At 37.8% G+C, this 21,862-nt stretch overlaps 1 protein-coding gene across 3 annotated transcripts in view; it reads left to right on the top strand.

The window, feature by feature from the left end:
• The window catches only part of prkcha (protein kinase C, eta, a), a 58,312-nt gene that overhangs the window by 2,583 nt on the left and 33,867 nt on the right, over positions 1 to 21,862 (top strand). For 2 of the 3 annotated variants that reach the window (XM_055053409.1, XM_055053408.1), the window contains exons 1-2: positions 6,151 to 7,615; positions 15,838 to 15,901. In XM_055053409.1, the coding sequence (XP_054909384.1) occupies positions 7,265 to 7,615; positions 15,838 to 15,901 (415 nt within the window). In that variant the 5' untranslated portion in view covers positions 6,151 to 7,264. Of the gene's footprint in view, positions 1 to 6,150; positions 7,616 to 15,837; positions 15,902 to 21,862 lie in introns of those variants that run through there. The other variant, XM_055053410.1, reaches the window with a different exon arrangement.

Here is a 21,862-nt window from a genome sequence, read left to right as displayed (position 1 = left end):
GCAACTCTGACTACCCCTTGTCACGACTTGTTAGGTGAACTTCATGTTTCATGTCAACAGTAGTAAGAAACATGTTGATTTTACAAGACACAATCAATGTTGCATGAAGTGCCTGCAACTCTAAACTGAACAAACTCAAACTGGTGTTTGTTTATGGAAAGGGAAGCTTGAGAGTATGTTCATAAGAGCTACTGAAAACAATGTTGAAATTCTGACTTCTTAACTATATATTCTAGAACGTGGTTTCCTCGGGTCTCAGTGATGTCAAACCCAGCTCTGAGTTAGCTGAGATGCTAGCATCAGCATCTCGGTTCTTTATGTCAGAAACTGCAGCAGCAGAGAGAAAATCACACACATCTGCTTTCAGTTTAATCCTCTCCAACAGGCGTTCCTGCCTTAGAGGTGCTTCAGGGGTCTTTTCACGTCAGCTTTTTAATGGCGACTGGCATGATGAGTGGTTCCCCCGTTAGTCACAGTTTGGACCACAACTCGACAAACACCGTCCACATACGCGAGTGTCATCGCTGATGAAGTGCTCTGCGTTTCATTTTCAGTTTTTCCGTCTGTTGTCTCTGTTCACCTTCGCTCCACGCTGCTGTTCTGCTGTGAATCCATTTCCACGCTCCATCAGTAAACATGCTCGCTGTGTCACAGTAACGGCATTCCTCGCTCTGAGGACTCTTTCTGAAACTCCAGATGCTTTTGTTGTTCAACAATGTACCTTATTTCCACTCAGATTTCCTAATCCTTTGCATGAAATAATGCTGGGAAAAGCCCATAAATTAGGAGATTTCAGAGTTATTGTAAGTAAATAAAGCATGAAGGAAGTAACTTTTCAGCGAAATATAGGAGATTGTTTGAAGTAAATAATTCTTTAATATTAATAAAATATAACACTTAAAACATATTTCTCAGGTTATAAGTGGTACAATCTGACAGTGAAACAAGTATTTTTTTTATAATCAATATTCAATAATTACTAACTTGGAAGAATCATGTGTAAGCCTAGTCTTATTTTAAGTGTGCTGAGATATTTGCATTAGAAGCTAAACAAAAACTACTTGGTAAGATTTTGCAGTGTGAGCCTGGTTCCAGTGGGAAGTTTGGAAATTGAAAGGGAGGTCTTCCTTTCCACTGTCCCCACGTGCATTATCAAGACGACACTGTAAAAAGCACAACATCTTAGCAAGTGTTTTTGTCTAGTTTCCAGTGAAAATATATTCTTAAACTTGGAATAAGACAAAGCTAACTTATCAGCAATTTAAGATATGAGCTTATTTTAACTCAATAATTCCTTAGTATTAGTAAAAGTGCTATTGGCAGATGATTTCACAAATAAGATTTTTTTCCCCATGTTATCAGTGAATTAATCTGCCAATGGAACTAGAAAGTTTTCATTGATATCAAGGTTTGTTTTTTAAAAACAAGCTCCTATATTTTGTTGAATAGTTATTTATAAGTTAGTTTTCTTCTTGCTTGCACTATAACTGGACCAAAAATACTTGGTGAGGTTTTGTGTGTTTGGAGTTTGTTTGAAAAAACAACCTGGTAAAGTTTTCAGGGTGGGAGGTTTCAGAGTAAATCTTCAAGATTTCTCTTTCATTCAGCTCTTCTGATGCCCTTATTAAAACTTTCACAGTATTTTTTGGGTAAATAAAGTTGTATTAGTCGAGACTGAGACGTGTGGTGTACAGTTTTTGTTTTATGCTTGTGATTTGCGTTGGTGGGGGTGGGGATCAGCTTGTGTCTGTGGAAACCCATCAGCCCTGGGCTGAGCCCTTAATGCAGCCCTGACGCCTTTCTGGCGCAGGGGCCACGCTGCCTCACATCTGGAGCCAATTACCCCATGAGGCTGTGTCAGAGTCCCTCCTGTTGCCCCACCAAACACCCACTACTCGCTGCTCCTCCGTCCAAACCAGCTCTGACCACTTTGACAGGCACATTCCTCCACACTGTGCCATATTCTTCTTGGTGTTTTTTCTTCTCTGCCCTGAACATCCTCCACACTGACCAGGTTTTCCTCTAAACTGAGACAAGACGTGTTTATTTGTCTCTTTCTGTGTCAAGCTGGAAGAAATTCTGACCGATCCACTCAGCTTTGTTGGAGAGTTCTTCATTGACTCTCAATTCGATGTTTGTCCATGAGTCTTTGCAGAATGCAGAATAAATTGATGCAATTCATTTATTTATTTTTTGGCGTGGTCGTTAACACGTCCAAATATATGCGACTTGCGGGATCTCCAGTGCGAACTGCAAGCGGCCAGAAAGTGTCCTACCTGCACAGTAGAGGGCGCAATAATGTCACACATAAAGAGTGTGGTGAGTGTTTGGCCAACTGCCATAAAGAAGAAGAAGAAGTGCTAAGCGTTTGCGCACATTAAAAACTTTATCATCGTCCGCCATGGTTGTTTTTCTTCCCGCTTTCGCGTATGTGGACGCAGGATAGTGACGTTTATCGAGTATCGATGACTTTCAGGACCTGATCGTTAGGATTCAGGTCACATATGAAACGATCGTATACTTAATAATCTAAATACTCAGCCAGTGGAACTAGTACTTCTTACCAATATTAAGGAAATATTGACTTAATACAAGCTTATGTATCTTGCTGAAAGGTTACTTCTGAGTTGGTTTTGTCTTATTTCAAGTGAATTAAAACATTTGCACTAGAAACTAGGCAAAAATAATCAGTAAGATTTTGTGTTTTTACAGTGTAAAAGTGTTTACTTAGTTATTTGTAAACACTGTTTATTTTAATGACTTACTACAATAAACAGGTTTTTAGATAACTACAGATATTGAATAGGACTATGTTATAGGAAATGCAACTTTCCTTGTAGAATAAAAGTGATCCAAGGGTGATGCCTTGAGGAACTCCACTGAGTATTTTTATACAAATATTTTCCAAATGAAACAAATTAGTCTTAGGCTGCCTATAAAAATATTGTATTTAAGTTAGGGTTAGCGCAGTACAATTTATTGTCCAGATTTAGCTGGACAATAAATTGCCCCAGAAGTATCGCAATAAATAATATTGCTATTTTAGTCAATTTTTGAAGTATGTCTTTATTGGTAATAATGCAAAACACATTCTCAGGGATTAATAAACTTTAAATTCTGAATATTTAACACTTTTAACTGGAAGACATTTTAAATATCCTAAATAAATAAATAAAATAACAGAAATGGCAAATAAAATGAATTAAGTCTCTAATTAACATTATTCTTTAAAAAAAATGTATTGATCTTGTGAGACCAAATCACAAGACTGAATACTTTTGTCATCCAGCAAAAGTAATACAATAAATTACTCAGAAGGAAACTGAGCAAATTTTTAAATATATTATGGAACAAATTGATGTATTGTTTATTGCGATAAGCCTATTACTCACTTTTCAGCCTATCAACCAGTATGTTATAAAAATATCATATTTTACCAATCTGTTGTGATCTGTTTGTTTCGTTCAAATGGTTTCCCACCTTAACTCCTGTTTTTCTGCGGTCCAGAATTGGCACTAAACACCTTTGGTGAATAAAGTACATTCAGGTTGAGCTGTGATTTATGGAGTCCCTCCATTTTCACACACGTCTGGGCTCCACAGAAGTGTGTGTGTGTGTTCGTTTTAGGCCTTCACAGCCTCACCTGAGGGGAATTTGGGGTCTTGTAACTGGACTGTGGGTTTGTGGGGGAAGCCCTGCAGCTCAGCCCCAGTGACTGATGGGAGTAATTGAGTTTGTGGCGGTGCAGGCGCAGAGGTTGGGGGTGTATACTGGCCCCGCAGGATTTCTCTCACCGGGGTCAAAGGAGATGGGAACGGGCCTCACCGAATCTGGGTTGTGGTCCACTCCCTGGCTTGGCACCAATGCTATGCTTCATTAGCTGCAGCTACAGGGTGCAGCTGGGCCGGCAGCCAGAGATGCGAGCTGTTCTGGGTTAGACCGACATAAACAGGACCAGAACCAAATGTGGAAACTCTGCAGGTGGCTGAAATTAAGCTGTATAAAGAGAGCCAAACTGTGGGCAGCTTGTGGTGGTGAGTGGTGTGGATGTGACATGAAATCGTTGTTTTCACATCTGTGTGTTCGTTGGGTAGTAACTAATTACATTTACTTGAGTAAATCTTTGGAAAAAATGTACTTTTAGGAGTATTTTTACAACGCTGCATGTTTTACTTTTACTGACAGGTGGATACAGTCGCCGAAAGATTTACTGAAGTAAAAGTAGCACTACTGCCACATATTTTTACTCAAGTAAAAGTAAAAAGTAGCCAAGAAATTACTCAAGTAAGAATGAAAAAGTATTTCGTAAAAAGTCAACTCAAGTACTGACTAACTGATCAAGTTATCAAGCATTTAATATTTAAAAATGACATCAGCAGACGGACCAAAATATAAAGTTAGGTGGAAAAATTGGCATTTTAAAGACAAAAATTACAATAATTCAAATAAGTAGCAACAAATAACCATGTATTTTTACAAATCAGTTTCTTTCAATAGAAAACTTATAAAAATTGCAGGGGTGTGTCTGTTAAATTTTTGGTTAAAACTTGTTTATTTTTCATTCAGTGGGTAGAAAATCCAAAAATTTTACTGAAGTAAGCGCAGAAACACTTCATAATGAAATTAGTCAAGTAAAATGTTAAGTATAGCATAGTAGAAATACTCCTACAAGTACTTTAAAAAGTTACTCAAGTAAATGTAATTAGTTACTACTGCTTTACTTGAGTAACTTTGGTATGAAGTATTGTTACTCTTGAGTAAAATGTCTGGATTAGGTTAATTGATCGAATAATGCCAACTACGTTAGTAATAAATTAATCGCTAACCAGAGAATACAGACTCAAAACAGACAGAGAACAATTTAGCCAAAACTAAAAAATATATTTATATATTTCTTTTAAATTAAAAACAAAATCAAAAACTTTGTCAGTAAATATGTTTTGCCCAGAACTCCTCAAGTTTTAGCTTCTTCTAGTTCGGATTCACTAAATGAATGCTATCTTACTGCATTTTCGGCAATACATTTATTTCTCATTTTAAAAACAGATTAAATTATAAATTTATTGCATTTATGTTATTGCTTGGTTTAAAAAAATACCTAAATGCTCAGTTAAAGATTAATCGTCAGAATGATTGATTGTTAGATGGGCAGAGACGCTCTCCATCCAATCTGACGGAGCTTCAGCTGTTTTGTAAAAGAGAATAAGCAAAACTTTCCGTTTCTACCTCTGGTAGAGAGAAATGTGAACGCATTAGTCTGAAAAGAGTTGGCTGTGAATCAGGACTGGGTGAAAAAGGCCAAGAAGCCACTAAAGCTTCTGACAGAAGAAAAACAACATGACAGAGAGGATGTAAAACATGTCGTTTTTTTCCCAGGTAGTTTTATTGTGAATGTGCCGTAAACAACAGGAGGGAAAGGGTGAAAGGTGAGGAGAAAGTGGATGAATGAGGCGGTCTTTTTCTGCCCTCTGCTGGACATTTTCAATCAAAGACGCAAACTTTTACGACCTTTCCTGTGGAGACCAGATAATACACGCAAAGACTGCAAACAAAAACATGTTTGGTTTTACCATAGCGTAAACTTTAAGAGTCTTTTATAATAATCTGACCTGTCTGATAGTGGTGAGTTTATTCACAAGCGAGCTGCGATGTGCCATCTTTGTCACGGCGACCTTCGCCCCTCTAAAAGGTCACGTCTGAGAGGTTGTTTACAAGGCAGTCTGGATCCAAGGGATGTGCACAAAGTGGGAGCCCCACGCTTTATTCACAACAGCTGGAGCAGAGGGAGGGGAGGTGCTGGCATTTGGCAGAGAGGGGTGAAAGGTCAAGTCTAACACCAATAAAGTGGAGACTTTGATCGTGGGGTTTATGGATGGAGGAGGCATGGCGCCGTCAGGGAGGAGGGAGTGGAGTTTGACGGGAAAAAAGTATGAAAATATAAAAATTCAATATTTTAAGATTTATATACCTTGAAGAAAAGATCTGAAATACAAACGTATCAGATTAATAAACTCATCTGAGTAGAGCAGTGAAACATTTCTGCTTCATGAAATAAAACTTGGATTTATTCAAATCATCAGAGCTTCTTCGACATTTATCTATATGTCAGACATTATTCATCTTAGGTAGGATTCCCTTTTCAACACTCAATAATGAGGTTATCATTTAGAGATGATTATATCTATTATCTTCTTATTGTAAAACACACAAAATGTCATTATTTTTGCATTATTCTGCATACAATAAATGTCTAAATTTTTCTGAAGCAGCATTTAATGGACCTTTACTGCCACCTACTGGACAAAAACGTTATATTGTTAACAGGTTTCATCACAAGAAAGTGTCTCAATAAAATAAAGCACATTTCTTCTGAAATGAACAAACATAGATGATGTGTTTCTGCACAACACAATTATAAATTAAAATTGTTTATTTTATTAAAATAAATAATTTCTACTCTGTCAGCAGCTTCTTTGAATTAATAAATAAATTAGAAAGAAAGTAAAAGAAGAAAAAATAGATGAAAGATAAAAAAGAAGATAAGAAAAAAGTAAAGAGAGAAATATGTATTTATTTCAAGACAAAATGTAGTCCATATAATTTAAAAATGAAACAAATTATCAAATCATTTGTTGTACACCTTTACAGAAAAGTTGTTTTTAAAAAAAAAAATTCCGATATCGGAAAATAAGTTTCAAAAAATTAAGAAAAAAAGTAAGCGCAAGAAGAAAAAAAAATTTTTTTAAAGCATTAAAAAAAAGTAATAGAAAAATATGACAAAAATTAGTCCGTAATATTAAAAAATAATAATAAAAAAAAGTTAGAAAAAAATTAAAATGTAATAAATTACCACGTAGTTCCAGCTGATGTCCAGCAGAGGTCAGGCTTTGCCCGAACACCAAACCGCAGGTGAATTTCCGCACCTTTCGGGCGAGGAGAGCAGTGATGCATCGTGGTTGTTGTAGTCCTACCCGCCTCTGAGTGACTGAAAACTACAAGCCTGACCATGTGACAATAAAGCCAGTGTGTTTTGTCTTGCGTGCGTTTGCGTGTCTGTCAGAAATTATGCGGAACTCGCAGGCCCTGTCAGCGCTGCAGCTTCCTATTTACTGAAAGGCTGACAGACAGACAGCCTGCACAGGATGACTCCGAGCAGTCACCGGCTTTCGCCATGAAGTGGCTTTCTTTTTTTCATTCCTTGACGCCCCTATAAAAGTTTATTTTTGCTTCAAATGCTTTTTTGAAACTTTCGAGCGATTTTAAAATGAAGTTCAACGGATACCTGAAGCTGCGGATCGGCGAGGCGCTGGACCTCAAACCGACCACCTTCTCAACGCGCCACACCGTCATCTTCAACAAGGCCCCCCAGACGCTGGACCCCTACATAGTGGTGAAGGTGGACGACTACAAGGTGGGGCAGACGCACACCAAGCAGAAGACCAACATGCCCACGTACAACGAGGAGTTCTCCCTCAACGTCAACAACGGCAAGCAGATCGAGCTGGCGGTCTTCCACGACACCCCGATCGGATATGATGACTTTGTGGCCAACTGCACCATCCAGTTCGAGGACATGATCAAAACATCCAACACAGGAGAGACCTTCGAGGGATGGGTGAGTGCAAACATCTGGCAGGCTCAAAGGCTTCCCGTGAGGTCATAAACTGCAATTAAGTTAGCAATAAATGTCATTTAAGTAGGAAAATAATAGGTTCAATTAATCTTTATTATACAGAAATATAAATAAATTAGAGTGGAAAGGATGATACAGTCCAGCCTGGTTGTTTAACAGTTTAAATCAGGAATGATCCATGAAAGAAATTTCAGAAAAGTGTTGAGTTTGCAGTGTTTTTGGTCTAATTTCTAATTCAAATATCCTGCCAACACTTGAAATAGGACAAAACTAACTTACAAATACCTTCAGCAAGACATAAGCTTATTATTTACTTAAAATAAGCTTTAAAAAGTTACCTGAAAATTAATTTAGTTTGCTTATGCATGTGGGGACAGTGGAAAGGAAGAACTCCTTTTCAACTTCCACCAAAACAAGGCTCACACTGAAAAATCATAAAATCTTACCAAGTGTTTTTGCCTAATTTCTGGTGGAAATATATTACTACACTTAAAATAAGACAAAACTAACTTACAAGGAACTTTTTAGCAAACTATAGGAGCATGTTTTAAGTAAATAATTCCTTAATATTGATAAAAAGTGCAGATTATTTCACTTATAGCAAGACATTTTTCATGTTATAATTGAAATAATATGAAAGCGTTAATACTTTTTTTATATATATTAAAAAGTATTAAGATTTAGGAGGTAGAGATAATCATACATATGGAAATTATTGAGCTCATTTTAATTTCTTGTTTGATTAATTGATTTATTCATACATTTAAAAAAAAAACAACCCTCAATCCAAAGGAAGTCTGATTAAACAAATTTTTCATCACTTTCGGGGTTTTTCTGGTTTTGTCTTCCCGTCTATGGAAACTTTACCTCATTTTGACTTTCTTTGACCTGTAACATGTTTGTCCCCACAAACTTTAATACTGACAAACTCTTAAAGACTTGTAATGTGAAACACCTAAATCTATCTAGACTCAGAACACTGCAAAAACAAAATCCTACCAAGTATTTTCGGTCTAGTTTCTAGTGCAAATATTTCAGTTTTGCTTTATTTTGAAAGTACTAACTTATAAGTAACTTTTCAGCAAGAAATAGGAAATGGTTTTTAGTAAATAATTCCTTAATATTGATTGATTAACAAGTACTAGTTTCAGTGGCAGATTATTTCAATTATAAACAGACATTTTTCCCATATTTTCAGTGAAATAGTCTCCCAATTAAATTAGTACATCTGAATCAATATTAAGCAATTATTATTATTATTATTTTAAGTGAGTTTCTTTATCTTTCAAAAAGTTTAAAAAATTATAGTAAGTTAGTTTTGTCTTATTTCAACTGAGATATTTGCACTAGAAACTAGACCAAAATATTTGATGAGATTTGTGTTTTTGCAGTGCAAATTTGAGACAAACTCCTGATTGGAGCGGTTAATGAGTCCCTGACATCAGATGCTCGTCTACTAATCAGACCAAGACAGACAAGTTCACAGACTAAATGACCTTGAACTAGTTTGGTTGATAATAATCAGCTGCTAGCTGCTATTGCTTGTGCAGCAAAGCTTAGCATAGCTTTTTTCCTCCATTGCATGTTTTGAGATTTTTTGCCTGAGAAATGCAAACCAACTTCTGCTAAAAGTTCACGTTTAAGAAAAATGCATCAGTTCCCTGTTTTCAGTGTTTTTCACATAGATTTTACGCTAAATGAGTAACAAACAGAGCAACATGTTCATCTAAGTGTACTGAGTACAAAACTCGTAGTGGTGCTTAAACTGGACATAAAAAAGGCATGTTTTTGTTATATTTGGTGTTTTTAGGAAGAATTAAGGAAATCTCAGTCAGATCAGTCAGAGAGAGTATTGCATCGGTGCTAATATTGTGGAATATTGCAGTGACAACATCGGCTGTCATTCAGAGTTTCTCATCATTCTGATGCGTCCAACAGTCTCTGTGACCTTTAGTGTTTTCCTGACTCTCCACATGCAACAGCCAACAAATGATGCGTTCCACGCAAGTTTTGCTGTAGACACATTGCATGTGCACCACACTGGAGAGCAGAAGAAACTTCTATTTTACATGCTGTCCGTAGCTGCACTAGAACGATACCGATAGCAAAATGAAACCTGGAGATTAGGTCTTATCAATGTAGTGCAGAGCGCCAGAGAAAAGGGAAAAACAACGTGGAAAAAACCGCGGAAGAACAAAATTCAAGTTTTTTCTTGCTACACACAGACCCATTTTATGTTTCACACATTTAAGACTTGGCACGCCATGTTGATAACAGCTACAACCAGCGGTAGCCATCGTAGGCAAGCAGCTTTTTACCCTCCATCAGGAAACTGGGGCCTGGATCTTGGTGTTGAGGTTGAACACTGATATTAGAATGATGTTATTTTTCCTATACATTGTGCAAAAAAACCCAAAAAAAACTGAAGCTGCAGAAACACAAACATTTACTGCTAAGATAATGCTTTAAGTCCAAAATTGTGTGTAATTATTTAATCAGACAGGGTTTGTATGTTCCCCAGCAGAGCAGATCTGAGAGCTTAAAGGATGATCTTTATTCCACGTCCCACTGAGAAACACAACAGGTCCACGTTGTCCCGGCGTCTCTCAGATAAGGACTCATTAACTAACACTTAAACTCCTTACAGGACGCATCTCCTCTTCGTCTCAGGCCATCGCTCAGGCGCCTCGTGTTTCCATTTATTGGCTTACAGGCTTTGACTACTATCGACAGCGAACACAGTGAGAAACTGCACATGATGGCCCATGTGGCGAAACGTTAGCTCTACTTAAGCGTGGCAAAGTGCATCAGCGTGCATGTGGTCCAGGGCTGCGGCAGCCCTCCTCACCCTGAGGCTGCACACAAATCCTTGCTTCTCAGATAAACCAGTTTGGCTAAAAACATCGATGTCAAACTCATTTTTGTTTTGGGCCAAATCAGTATTATGAATGCTCTTAAAGGGCCGGTTGTGCCAGAAAACCTGTTCGGTATCGTAGCTGCGCTAGAACGATACCGCTAGCAAAATGGTATCGTTCACAAACTGTTAAAATATCAATGAGTTATTAAAATGAAATATTATTATTGAATTCATTTCAGTCCCTCCAGGATTTCGTGATACTTTTTGATTTTTTTAATTTATTTTTTGCAATAAAAATCAAAGTGTTTGTGGTAGTAATTTGGAAATATTTGCGCTTATTTATGACGGTGAATGTGACTTTTTATTACTCGCTTTATGGATTATGGACTACAATTTGACATCAATTAAAAAGGCAGCTTTTTAGTGATAAGAAAGTTTTAGCAGTTTTTGAGAAAACTGCAATAAACTCCCAATTAGCAGTAAAAACTGCAACGATTTGGTGATTATGCATGAATTTCCTCAGTAATTGTCAAGAAACTGGAGGGATTGATTGATATCATTTAGTAGTAAAAGGTTAAAAACTGCATTCATTTGATTGATAACATGATATTTAAGCACAGTTGGTGTTTAGTCTAGTATCTAGAGGGCCTCATAAAAAGCTATGGCGGGCCGGATTTGGCCCACAGACCTTGAGTTTGACCCATGTGGCTTAAAACAAAGTATTTCTGAAGATTATTGACATAGATCTGACCAAAACCAACATAACTCTTCAGACTGGGGTTTTCCCGTTAGGTTTTTTCTTTTTTTTAAAGTACTTTCGTCCCTCCAGGACCTGAATCCACTGCAGGAGTGTAAGCTGAACCTGTTCAGGCCTGGGGCAGCTGCACGTTTCTCTCTCTGCAACAGCAAAACTCTCAGGACTGTCTCACACGTACAACATTTAGACATCAATGAAGCGTGTCCAGAAAAGCTGCAGAGCATTTTGCTTTGAGTAGTAAGGTTTAACTGTAAAACCTCAAACCAAAGATTCATTTTTAAAACTTAACCAAATGTTTTTGCTTCTTAAATTGCTGAAAAGATAAAAGCTATCATTTATTATAAATACATGCATTGCAGAAACAATCTAGTTTTTAGTTCACGTCTTGGTACTCTTGAAATAAAACAAAACTATTTTGGAACAAGATATAAGAGCTTGTTTTGAGTAAATAATTCCTAATTATTGGCAAATTACTTGTTTTACGGGCAGATTATTTCACTTATAAGAAGATACTTTTTCCATGTTATGATGAAAATAATCTGCCAGTGGAACTTGTACTTTTTCATTAATTTTCAAGGAATTGGTTACTTAAAACCAGCTGAAAAGTTGCTTGTAAGCTAGTTTTCTTATTTAAAATGTAAGATTTTGTGGGTTTTTTTGTTGTTTTTTTTTAAGTGTTGGGATGAATTTAATGTAGAAATCAGAAATGCATGGTGCTTTTTGCCTCAGCTTTCTGCAGAAAACAACACCTAGCATGCGCTTTGAGGCCCTGCTGGTTGTAAGGAAGTGGTGTGAAACTGGAACTTGGTCTGCAAATGTCTTTCTCACTTAAAGGCCCTGGCTTGAGGTTGCTATCTGCTCGATCTGAACTACGATGGGCTGCGTCTTTTTTTGGTGCTTTGTTATGCAGACGAAGCGCTGGGGCTGGTTCACTTCGAGGTGCAAGCCTTTACACGCCCACTCGGCTGTTTATCACACTTTTTCCCCACTTGCTGATCATTTTCTCAGAGGCTCACAGCCAAGCGCTTGTCTTCTCTGTTGGCTCTTTTCCAGTTTGCCTCCAAACATCGTGTCTATCCCCTGGTCTCCATGCCCACAGTTCTGTTCACACCAGAAAAATACAAAATCTTACCTAATTTCTAATGCAAATATCATAGTACACTTGAAATCAGACAAAGCTAACTCATAAGTAACTTTTCATCAAGATAGCAAGCTTTTTTTAGGAAATTATAATAGATGACCTATTAAGCTTCCTTGAGCCGGTTAGAATTGGTCAATACAAAAACTGTAAATCACAGTTTTTGCACAAAATCATTCTTAGATAATGAGCTTTTATTCTGCTCAGTTCTGACTGTTTTGAGGTGTTTTAGGGCGTCTTGTCACTTTAAATCTAAATATGTTGCTGCTGGCCACGCCCCCAACTCAACATTTACACTCGCATGGGAAAATGGCTGCAAACAGATGCACAATTGTAGAGGCGTATTTCTTCAAAAAGCAATAGTAGAAACTCCAGTAGCGGTAAAACCAGCTGACCAACTGTGCTGGAGCTTTTGCTTGGGTTGCTAGGTAACAGGTGAGCTCGGCAGGGGTTGCTAGGTAACCGCCAGTGGCTGCTGATCTGTAACGTTACTTTCTGGGAAATTTTGAAATGGCTCATTTTCCAGACACCAAAAAAACCTTTACTTTTTGTTCCAAACTGTCTGGATGTTTGTTTTTTTTAAACATTTGCTCAGTTTTGTTTTTTTTAATTGCAAAATGTGAATTTTGAATAATACATCACCTCCAATATTGCTTTTAAAAGGTTTAGCTCTACTTGTGGCAGATTTTTTCATTTATAACCAGTGAAATAATCTGCTAACTGTACTAGCGCTTTTTAATCTATATTAAGGAATTATTTACTCATAAAAGCTGAAATGTTATTTGTAAGTTAGTTTTGTCTTATTTCAAATGAATTAAGATATTTGTTGTAAAAGCTAGACCAAAACTAGTTGGTAATATTTTGTGTTTTTGCAGTGCAGCCTCACGGTTCCCGGCTGTATCACAATTTCTCTGACATTTAGACCAAAAGGCCAGCTTCCTTCGCCTCGCGCCTGCAGATGACTCCACCGCTCTGACTTCCTTAGCTGCTCAACACCTCCGCACTTCACATTGTGTTGCCCCCCCTCTATTGAATCCCCATTAAAGTATTTGCAGGCGCGAGATGAGAAGAAGCGAACAAACTGAAAGTAGGTTAAAAAACGACCCTCAACATTTTCCACCCACCTTCCTCTGTTTTAAAGTTATTTAAAGGTTTCCTCCTCTGTGGTTCAGTTTTACTATAATATCCGCGCTGCAGGCACACAAACTTCAGTTTGGACTTGAGCAGATACAGTTATTGTGTCAGTTTTATTTATTAAATAGAAAAAACTCACAAAACTCATGTGCATAAGCTAGAGATGCTAATAATCTGCTACTAACTGATTGTTATTGACTCAGTGTAATGTTGCATCATTACAAAGAGAATCTGAAAATGTAATTTCTTTATTTTAAATTTTTTTTATAAACATTGTTTTTTGTTCAAAGATATATCATATAGGGCTGAAGCGATTAATCATAATTAATCGATTCTTGAAATAATCGTCAACTAATTTTGTGATCGATTAATTATTAATCAGAATGACTCTAAAGATGTTAGTTATTCTACAAATGATCAATCGTTCACTAAAGAAATGCTTTGTTATTGCACTTCAGTTTCTTTTTTGAAAAAAATAACTTTCACTATGCTGTACTTTTTATTTTATTTGAGTAATTTCATTATGAAGTATTTCTACTCTTGAGTAAAATGTCTGGATTTTCGAGCCACTGAATGAAAAAGAAACTTGTTTTAATCAGAAATTCACCTGATTAACACACAGACTCACACCTGCAGTTTTTGTTGAAGTTTCATGAGTTTTATTTTGAAAGAAGCTAGTTTGGAAATAATTTATTTAGCCTGACTTTATTTTTTGCTACTTATATGAGTTATTGTCATTTTTGTTCTTAAATTACCAAAATTTCCACTTAATTTTATAACTTATTCCGTCTGATGGCGTAATTTTTAAACATGAAATGATTGATAATTCGATCAGTTACATAGCACTTCAACAAACTGTTTTCCAAATACTTTTTTACCCTTTCTTCAGTAAAAATATGTTGAAGTACAGATACTTTTACTTGGTTACTCTGAGTACCTGAGTAATGGGCTGGGGTTGCTAGATAACAGGACAATGTTATATTGTGGAGGTCTTTGTGACAACGTAAAAGACATTAACTAAAAACATACTTGAGTGCAATTTTTGGCTACACTACCTGCCTCTGATGGGCTAATTGGTTTTCACACAGTAGCAGATTAATTTGTTTGTTTAGTCTGGAGGTTTTGCTCCTGAATCAGAGGGAGATAAAAATATAAGCTGCCTTGCTCATTACTCAGGCCAGGGAGCGGTAAACAAAACCAACCCGCCTACCAGACCAGGCTGGGCCCAGAAATCCACCTGCACGGCTGAACTCTGACTGAAAACAGGAGCAGGGATCCTCAAGCTGAAGTGAAAACATGGTTTTATTTAAAGTGAGTCCGCCTGCTGGTTGCTTTCCTGCTCCACATGGCTCTGTTTGTGCCCTGTCAGGTTTTTCCAGGAAGGGTGTATCGAATATAAATAAATCTTACTTCAGTGACCCAAGTTTCCACTCGGTGGTTTCAGCAGGAAGTATCTGTGCCCCCGCCTGCCGGCTTGACAGGCAGTCGGTGTCCATCTTCAAAAGTTTGAATTTCCAGCAAGGGAAATAAGTTGCGACTTGACCAGCCGGACCCGTCGGACCGCCTTTCTGTAAAGCCATCAAATTCTTTCAGTGTTATGTAGACTGAAAGGAATGAAAGCTATGCTCTGGGTAGAGTCGCCAAATATTATTAAACTCAAGTAACAGCACACTAAAAAACAAAATCTTACCAAGTGTTTCTGGTTTGGTTTGAACTTTTCAACATGAGGGCCAAAATTCTTAAGTTGAAAACACAACAATTTTACATTTTTTTTCAATATAAAATTTTTAAAACAAAAGCCTTTGGTGGCTTTTTTAATTTTAGTTGCTCAATAATAAACAGAACAATTTTATCAAAGTTGATCTGTAAATCATTGTAGATAGAAATTATTATTTTATTTTATATAAACTTTAATGTTTGTATTTCTAGTTACTCCAAAATTAAGGTGAATGCAAAAACCTTGTTGACAAATGGTAGTCTTATTTTTTGAAGATGTTATTATTATTTTTTTAATGTGAAAAGTGTTCATCATCTGTACCAACCACTAATGCTTGAAGGTCAGATTTGTTCCCTTTGGGCCACCCAAAATCCTCCAGAGGGACGCAAAAAGCTGCATCCTGAAGCATTAGCATTAGCATTCTGTCTCTGCTACTGTAACTTATTGACTTGTTTTTCTAGAGAACATAAAACCTTTGTTGTAAATGAAATACTTTCTGGTGATAAACTCTTCTGTAGTGGGGACCAAATGTTAATTTTGTTTTTCCGCTTCCTGCTGGAGCGTTCATAAATAACAATGTTGTGTGTTTATGTTTATGCAGATGGACTTGGAACCAGAGGGCAAGGTTTACGTCCTGATTACACTCACCGGATCGTTCACCGACGGTAGGGCGATGACGTTACTTCTTATTTTTGACGCCCCAGCAGACATCTTCTGAATGCATGCGCCGATGTGTGACTCTGTCAGATGTCGGCGAAGTTCCCACAACACTTCAAAGCTTTTGCACACAAACTGAATTGACTTGGTCATCATGAAACATCGGTTGTGTCTGGTGTGGAAGTGGCTTGCTGCCATGATAAAGGAGAAGTTGAGGATGAATGCTGATCTGTTGCACCATGTCTCTTGGCTATTTCATACTAACCAGAACTTCTTCCTCTGTTTTTTGCTGATGCCTTGCTTGGTTTGATTTGGTTCAAAAAAGTATCTAAATTTAAAGTGTCCTAAAAATATCTAATAGACATGTTGCAGGTTTAAAAATAATTTTAGCTCAATAAGCCAAACTTTCTTTCTCACTTCTTCAACCATTTTTGAAGGTCTTTTGTTGTTTTATTCTTGCATTTTTGAATGTTTTTCATGTATTTTCTTACATATTAACGAATTGTGAAGTCTGCACCTTCAAGATTCGAGAAATGGAACTAGGCAAAAGAAAAAGTAGTGTCAGGCTTAAAAAAAAAAGCTGCTTACCGTAAATGAGCACAATCTATTTATGTAAGTTTAATGATGCAAAGACCATGTTTGATGCAATAAAACTTGTGCTTGAAATGTCCGCATCTTCAAAGGGGACCTATTATGCAAAATTAACATTCTGCGCATTTTTATCCATTTAGGTCTCAACTTCTTAAAAAAAAACAATAGAAAGTAATGCAATGCTGCGCTGTTACCTAGCAACTCAGTCCTGTTGCCTTGCAACCCGAACTGAGCTGCAGCATGTTTGGTCAGCTGGCTTTATGCACTGTACAATGGGTGCTGGAAAAGACCTTTTTGTTGTTGTTGACTTACCATCCAGAAACTACTTGCTGTATTTGTGTTGGTTGTGCAGGAGGCTCCACTTCTGCTCTTCAAAGATGTTTTTATGTGCAAGTGTAAACGTTGAGTTAGGCCAGCAGCAACTTATTTGGCTTTAAAGAGTATTTTGAACCTTCAAGTGAATAAAAATACAGAACTGAGCCAATAAAAATCTCATTATTTAAGATGATTTTGTGTAAAAAATGTAATGAACATGTGGGATAAATGATCTAAACTATTTAAGTTAAATAAATCTATCTCAAATAACATGGAAACAATTTTGCTGAGTTTTTCGCAGATATAAAAATGTTTCTTACACGTTTAAGGAAGTTTTTACTTATGCTGAAATTAACACTCTTCAGAGTATCACAGCTTTTATTCGCAGGCCTGAGTGTGGGCTCAGCACGCAAGTTTCCGTAGCTCATGTGGTTTTCTTCTCTCTGCTTTACTTACACAACTCATTGCTCAGTGGAAGAAGTGGAAATATTAAAAGAAACTGTGCAAGTCAAACAAAATTCACACACATTTAAAGTTCATTTCACCAAATGATGGATTTTATTTTTGTTTTTTCTGAATCCCTTTACTATTTGGAACCAGATAAAGATGTTCTGTCCAGGTGGGATCTGATATGTCTTAAAAGCAAAACGTTGGCAATTTACAATCAACTAGTCCACAAGTTGATTGTAAACTGCTGCTGAAGTTATCCAACAATCAAAAATGTTTCATTTTATTAATTTAAACTCTTTAAAATGGAGTTAAAACAGTAAAATTGCTGTTCAGCATTAACACAAAGTTGGATTTGCTTTATAATAACAATGTCTCTTATTTTGAGTTTAAATAGGTCAGTACACCACAAACATTATGTTTCACTGAATCTATAAACAACATTTGCGACTCAGTTCTTCAACCCTGTTTGTGTCTAACATCACCAACACCTAAAAGTTGTTTATCTTCCACTTTCCAGTCCCAAATGTGAGTAGGATGTACTTAAAAAAAACACTACTTAATGTTTAAAACACCAAAAATGAATTGAGGCGGTAATTTTAGGGCACTTGTGTCAAACTCAAGGCCAAATTTTGCCCCCTGTATCTGTTTGTGTGAATCTGCAAAATTCACACGAAATTCACAGAAAATCTACAGATTTATCATTTTACTAAATTTTGTCAAAATTGGGCAAAAACATTGGGTTTAAGTGATGACTGCCTCAGCCTTGATATCAAGTTATATCTGTGAAAAATACAGCGATTAATAAAAAGCCACATTTAGCATCATATATTAGCGCAAATATTGTAAAATGTTCTTTCAAATATTTTCTAAATCTGTGATTTTGATTACAAAATCAACACGAGACAATCATGAAATCTTGGAGAGATTGATCAGTGTGAAAAGATGTTCAGTATAATTTAATTAAAAATGCTGAAACAATTATTTATAGATATTTTAGCAAATCAATGGGTTTTATCAATACATTCTGGCACAACCGGCTCTTTAAGAACATTCAGAAAATGAAAATGAGTTTGACTCCCTGATCACAGATTAACTACCGTAAGTGACAAAAATAATACATTTAATTTCCATTCAATCAACTTTTTGTTAATATTAAAAATGTGCATAAATGAGATGAAAAAGTGACGTACCTGGTCATGACGTGGTGGAATAAATTCCCATTAGACACGCAGAACAAAACTTTATATAAACATTTTGCACTGAAATGTTCAAAATGGTTTATAAATGGTGGAAAAATGTAGAATTTTGCACACAGCCTGTGTTTCATCACTGAGTATGTTGCTAATCTATTTAATGATGCATTAAAAAGAAATTGATCATTTACATTCTGATTATTAGCACTTTTTGATGGACAATCTTGTTTGAAGACTTCAGAATCCATTTTATTTACAGTTTTTGTCGTGCCTGGTTTTATTTCTGTTTTATTTATTGTTATTGGATGTTGTTTTACTTTGGATACTTAAAATATCTTCCAGTTCTGGTGTCCAGTTTATTGGTGTCTCACAGGACGAACCTGCAGTATTTTGCCATTATAAATATAACACTGGAAAATGGTATTAAAACAACAAAATAGTCATTTACACTGACGTACCAGTTACTGTTAAACAAGCAGTTTTAAGTGTAGGATCCAAAAATAATCAAATAATTAAAGCTGCAGCAGCCTCGAACGGCCCTCGCAGCCAAGCGCCGCTCCGGCCTATTGCCACCGCGGGTACGAGCAACCGCCGCCTCACGCCAGCCACCACAGAAGCTCTCACGCAGTTTTCAGCGCCTCCGCCCGCACCGCGGAAGCTGTTGCTCAGTTTAAACTTCTCCAACTCCGGTCCAACAGAGCCTTCTTGCTCAAAAGCGTGGTTTGGATTTGCAACTCCAAAATCCAAGCAAAATGTTGAGCGTAGTCCAGTTCTGTGGCTCCAAAAAGCAGGCAAAATGTTCAGGAAAACTTCGCAGCTCCAGCTGTCGCCGGCTGACTGTTATTACGTAGCGTCGATCTGTTTTCTCATTGATGGAGTACCACTGCCTCCTGCTGGGGCAATACTGGTATTGCACTAGCAGTACCAGTATTTCTCCACAAGGTGCCAGTAGTACTCCATCAACACTGACCCCAGTGTGTTCTTACTTCGCTGTCATAAGTTTTGCTGAATGACTTTGTTTGTATTATTTCTAGCAAAAATGAATGAATGTTTGTACTTTAACCCACAAAATAAACTTATATATATATAAAAAGTTATAATAATGTATATTTAAATAATTAATAACAACATACCTATGGGCTGCTGTTTCTAGGGGGCGCTATAGAGAAATTAGGCCACGCCCACCAAATATTGTGATGGATTCCTGTCGGGGAGTTAATGGGAATCCATCCTTGTGAGTTTGGAGCAGGTGGGCCCAGAAATGTGGAATTGAGAGCCAAACGTATGGCGATGGCGTTACAGGTCACTTCGCCACGCCGCCACGCCCACCTGCTCCATCGTAGCTGGTCGGGGTTGAAATCCTCAACACACCAACATGTCTTCTGTGTCTGGGCACAGTTTCATGTTGATGAGGTCAAAGGGGTGAGATAGCGACCGTTCAGAGTAAAACATGACACTTCCTTTTCTCAGGGGGCGTGGCCTAAGTGATGTCATCATTCGACCATAGGGTATTGTAGGACACCCGATGATGATCAATCACAGAAAGTCTGGTGCCTCTGTGAGTTTCTGTGTAGGAGATATAGCAGTTTATTTTTTTACGGCGAGTAGGTGAACTTTGACCCCTGCTAACCCCCCTTCAGCATTCTCAAAAACTCACCGTTTTGATAACTTTAGATGGGACATGCCTTATGAGCAGACTGACCGAGTTTGAAGCCGATCAATCGAAATCCCTAGGAGGAGTTCGATCAAATAGGAAGGCTGTAAACGGCAAAAATGGGATCAAATTTGAACTTCAATCTAAAATGGCTGACTTCCTCTGGGGTTTAGACCGGCTCCAAGAGACTTTTTTGTAAGTCCTGACATGGTACACACGTGTACAAAGTTTCGTAGTTGTAGGTTAAAAAGCATGGCTTGGGGCTGATCATTTAAAATTTTCTAGGGGGCGCTATAGAGAAATTAGGCCACACCCTGCAAATATTGTGATGGATTCCTGTCGGGGAGTGGATGAAGATCCATCTTTGTGAGTTTGGAGCAGCTGCGCCCAAAAATGTGGAATTGAGAGCCAAACGTATGGCTATGGCGTTACGGGTCACTTCGCCACCCGCCACGCCCAGCTGCTCCATCGAAGCTGGTCGGGGTTGGAATCCTCAACACACCAACATGTTTTCTGTGTCTGGGCACAGTTTCATGTTGATGAGGTCAAAGGGGTCAGATAGCGACAGTTCACAGTAAAACATGACACTTCCTGTTCTCAGGGGGCGTGGCCTAAGTGATGTCATCATTCGACCATATGGTATTGTAGGGCAGCGGATGATGATCAATCACAGTAACTTTGGTGCCTCTGTGAGTTTCTTTCTAGGAGATATAGCAGTTTATTTATTTACGGCGAGTAGGTGAACTTTGACCCCTGCTAACCCCCCTTCAGCATACTCAAAAACTCACCGTTTTGATAACTTTAGATGGGACATGCCTTATGAACAGACTGACCGAGTTTGAAGCCGGTCAATGGAAATCCCTAGGAGGAGTTCGATCAAATACGGAGGCTGTAAACGGCAAAAATGGGCTCAAAATTGGACCTTCAATCCAAAATGGCCGACTTCCTGTGATACTTGCACTATGACATTAATTGTAAATTTTGAGCATCTTGGGAGCTCTACAAGTGTACCAAATTTCATGTCTCTACGATGAAGAAAGTGAATAGCAAAGGGTCCTTTGAAAATTTCTAGGTGGCGCTATTGAGCCATTTCTTATGGGATTTTTGTGATGACCTTAAAATACAAAATTTTGAAACTCCCTTTACGGGTCTGCCAAGTTTGGTGAGTTTTTGAATATGATAAAGCCCCAAAAAGCCAATTCATTTGGGTGGAAGAATAATAATAATAATAATTAAAGCTGCAAGCAGCCTCGAACGGCCCTCGCAGCCAAGCGCCGCTCCGGCCTATTGCCACCGCGGGGTACTAGCAACCGTCGCCTCACGTCAGCCACCACAGAAGCTCTCACGCAGTTTTCAGCTCCTCCGCCCGCACCGCGGAAGCTGTTGCCCAGTTTCCATCAACGCTGGCCACGTGCTAACACAGAAGTGTTGCGCAGTTTCCGCGCCCGTCCACCAGGCGGTACGCACTGATGCGTTCGGAGGCGCTCCTTGACGATGCAAAAATGTGGTGCAGATTCATTGGTTTAGCGAGGAAATATAGCTGGCGGATTAATGTAGGACGCGCAGTGGAGTCAAAATATCTTTCAATGCTGTTGTTCTCTTTAGAGGTCAACAAAGGTCATACGTATCCAATTTGGTGTCAGTCGGATGATCCACGTGTCATTTACAGCCGATCGTATGCACATGGCGAAGTACTACAGTTCGTCATTTTTCATCATTTTTAGCTGTGTTCTAAAGCACTCTATTTCATTGTTGGAGTAATACTT

This window comes from Poeciliopsis prolifica, unplaced genomic scaffold (assembly GCF_027474105.1).
Source record: "Poeciliopsis prolifica strain line A6 unplaced genomic scaffold, Auburn_PproV2 SCAFFOLD037, whole genome shotgun sequence".
Lineage (NCBI taxonomy): Eukaryota > Metazoa > Chordata > Actinopteri > Cyprinodontiformes > Poeciliidae > Poeciliopsis > Poeciliopsis prolifica.
Note: the sequence above shows the minus strand (reverse complement) of the source record. Positions and strands in the feature narration are given on the sequence as shown.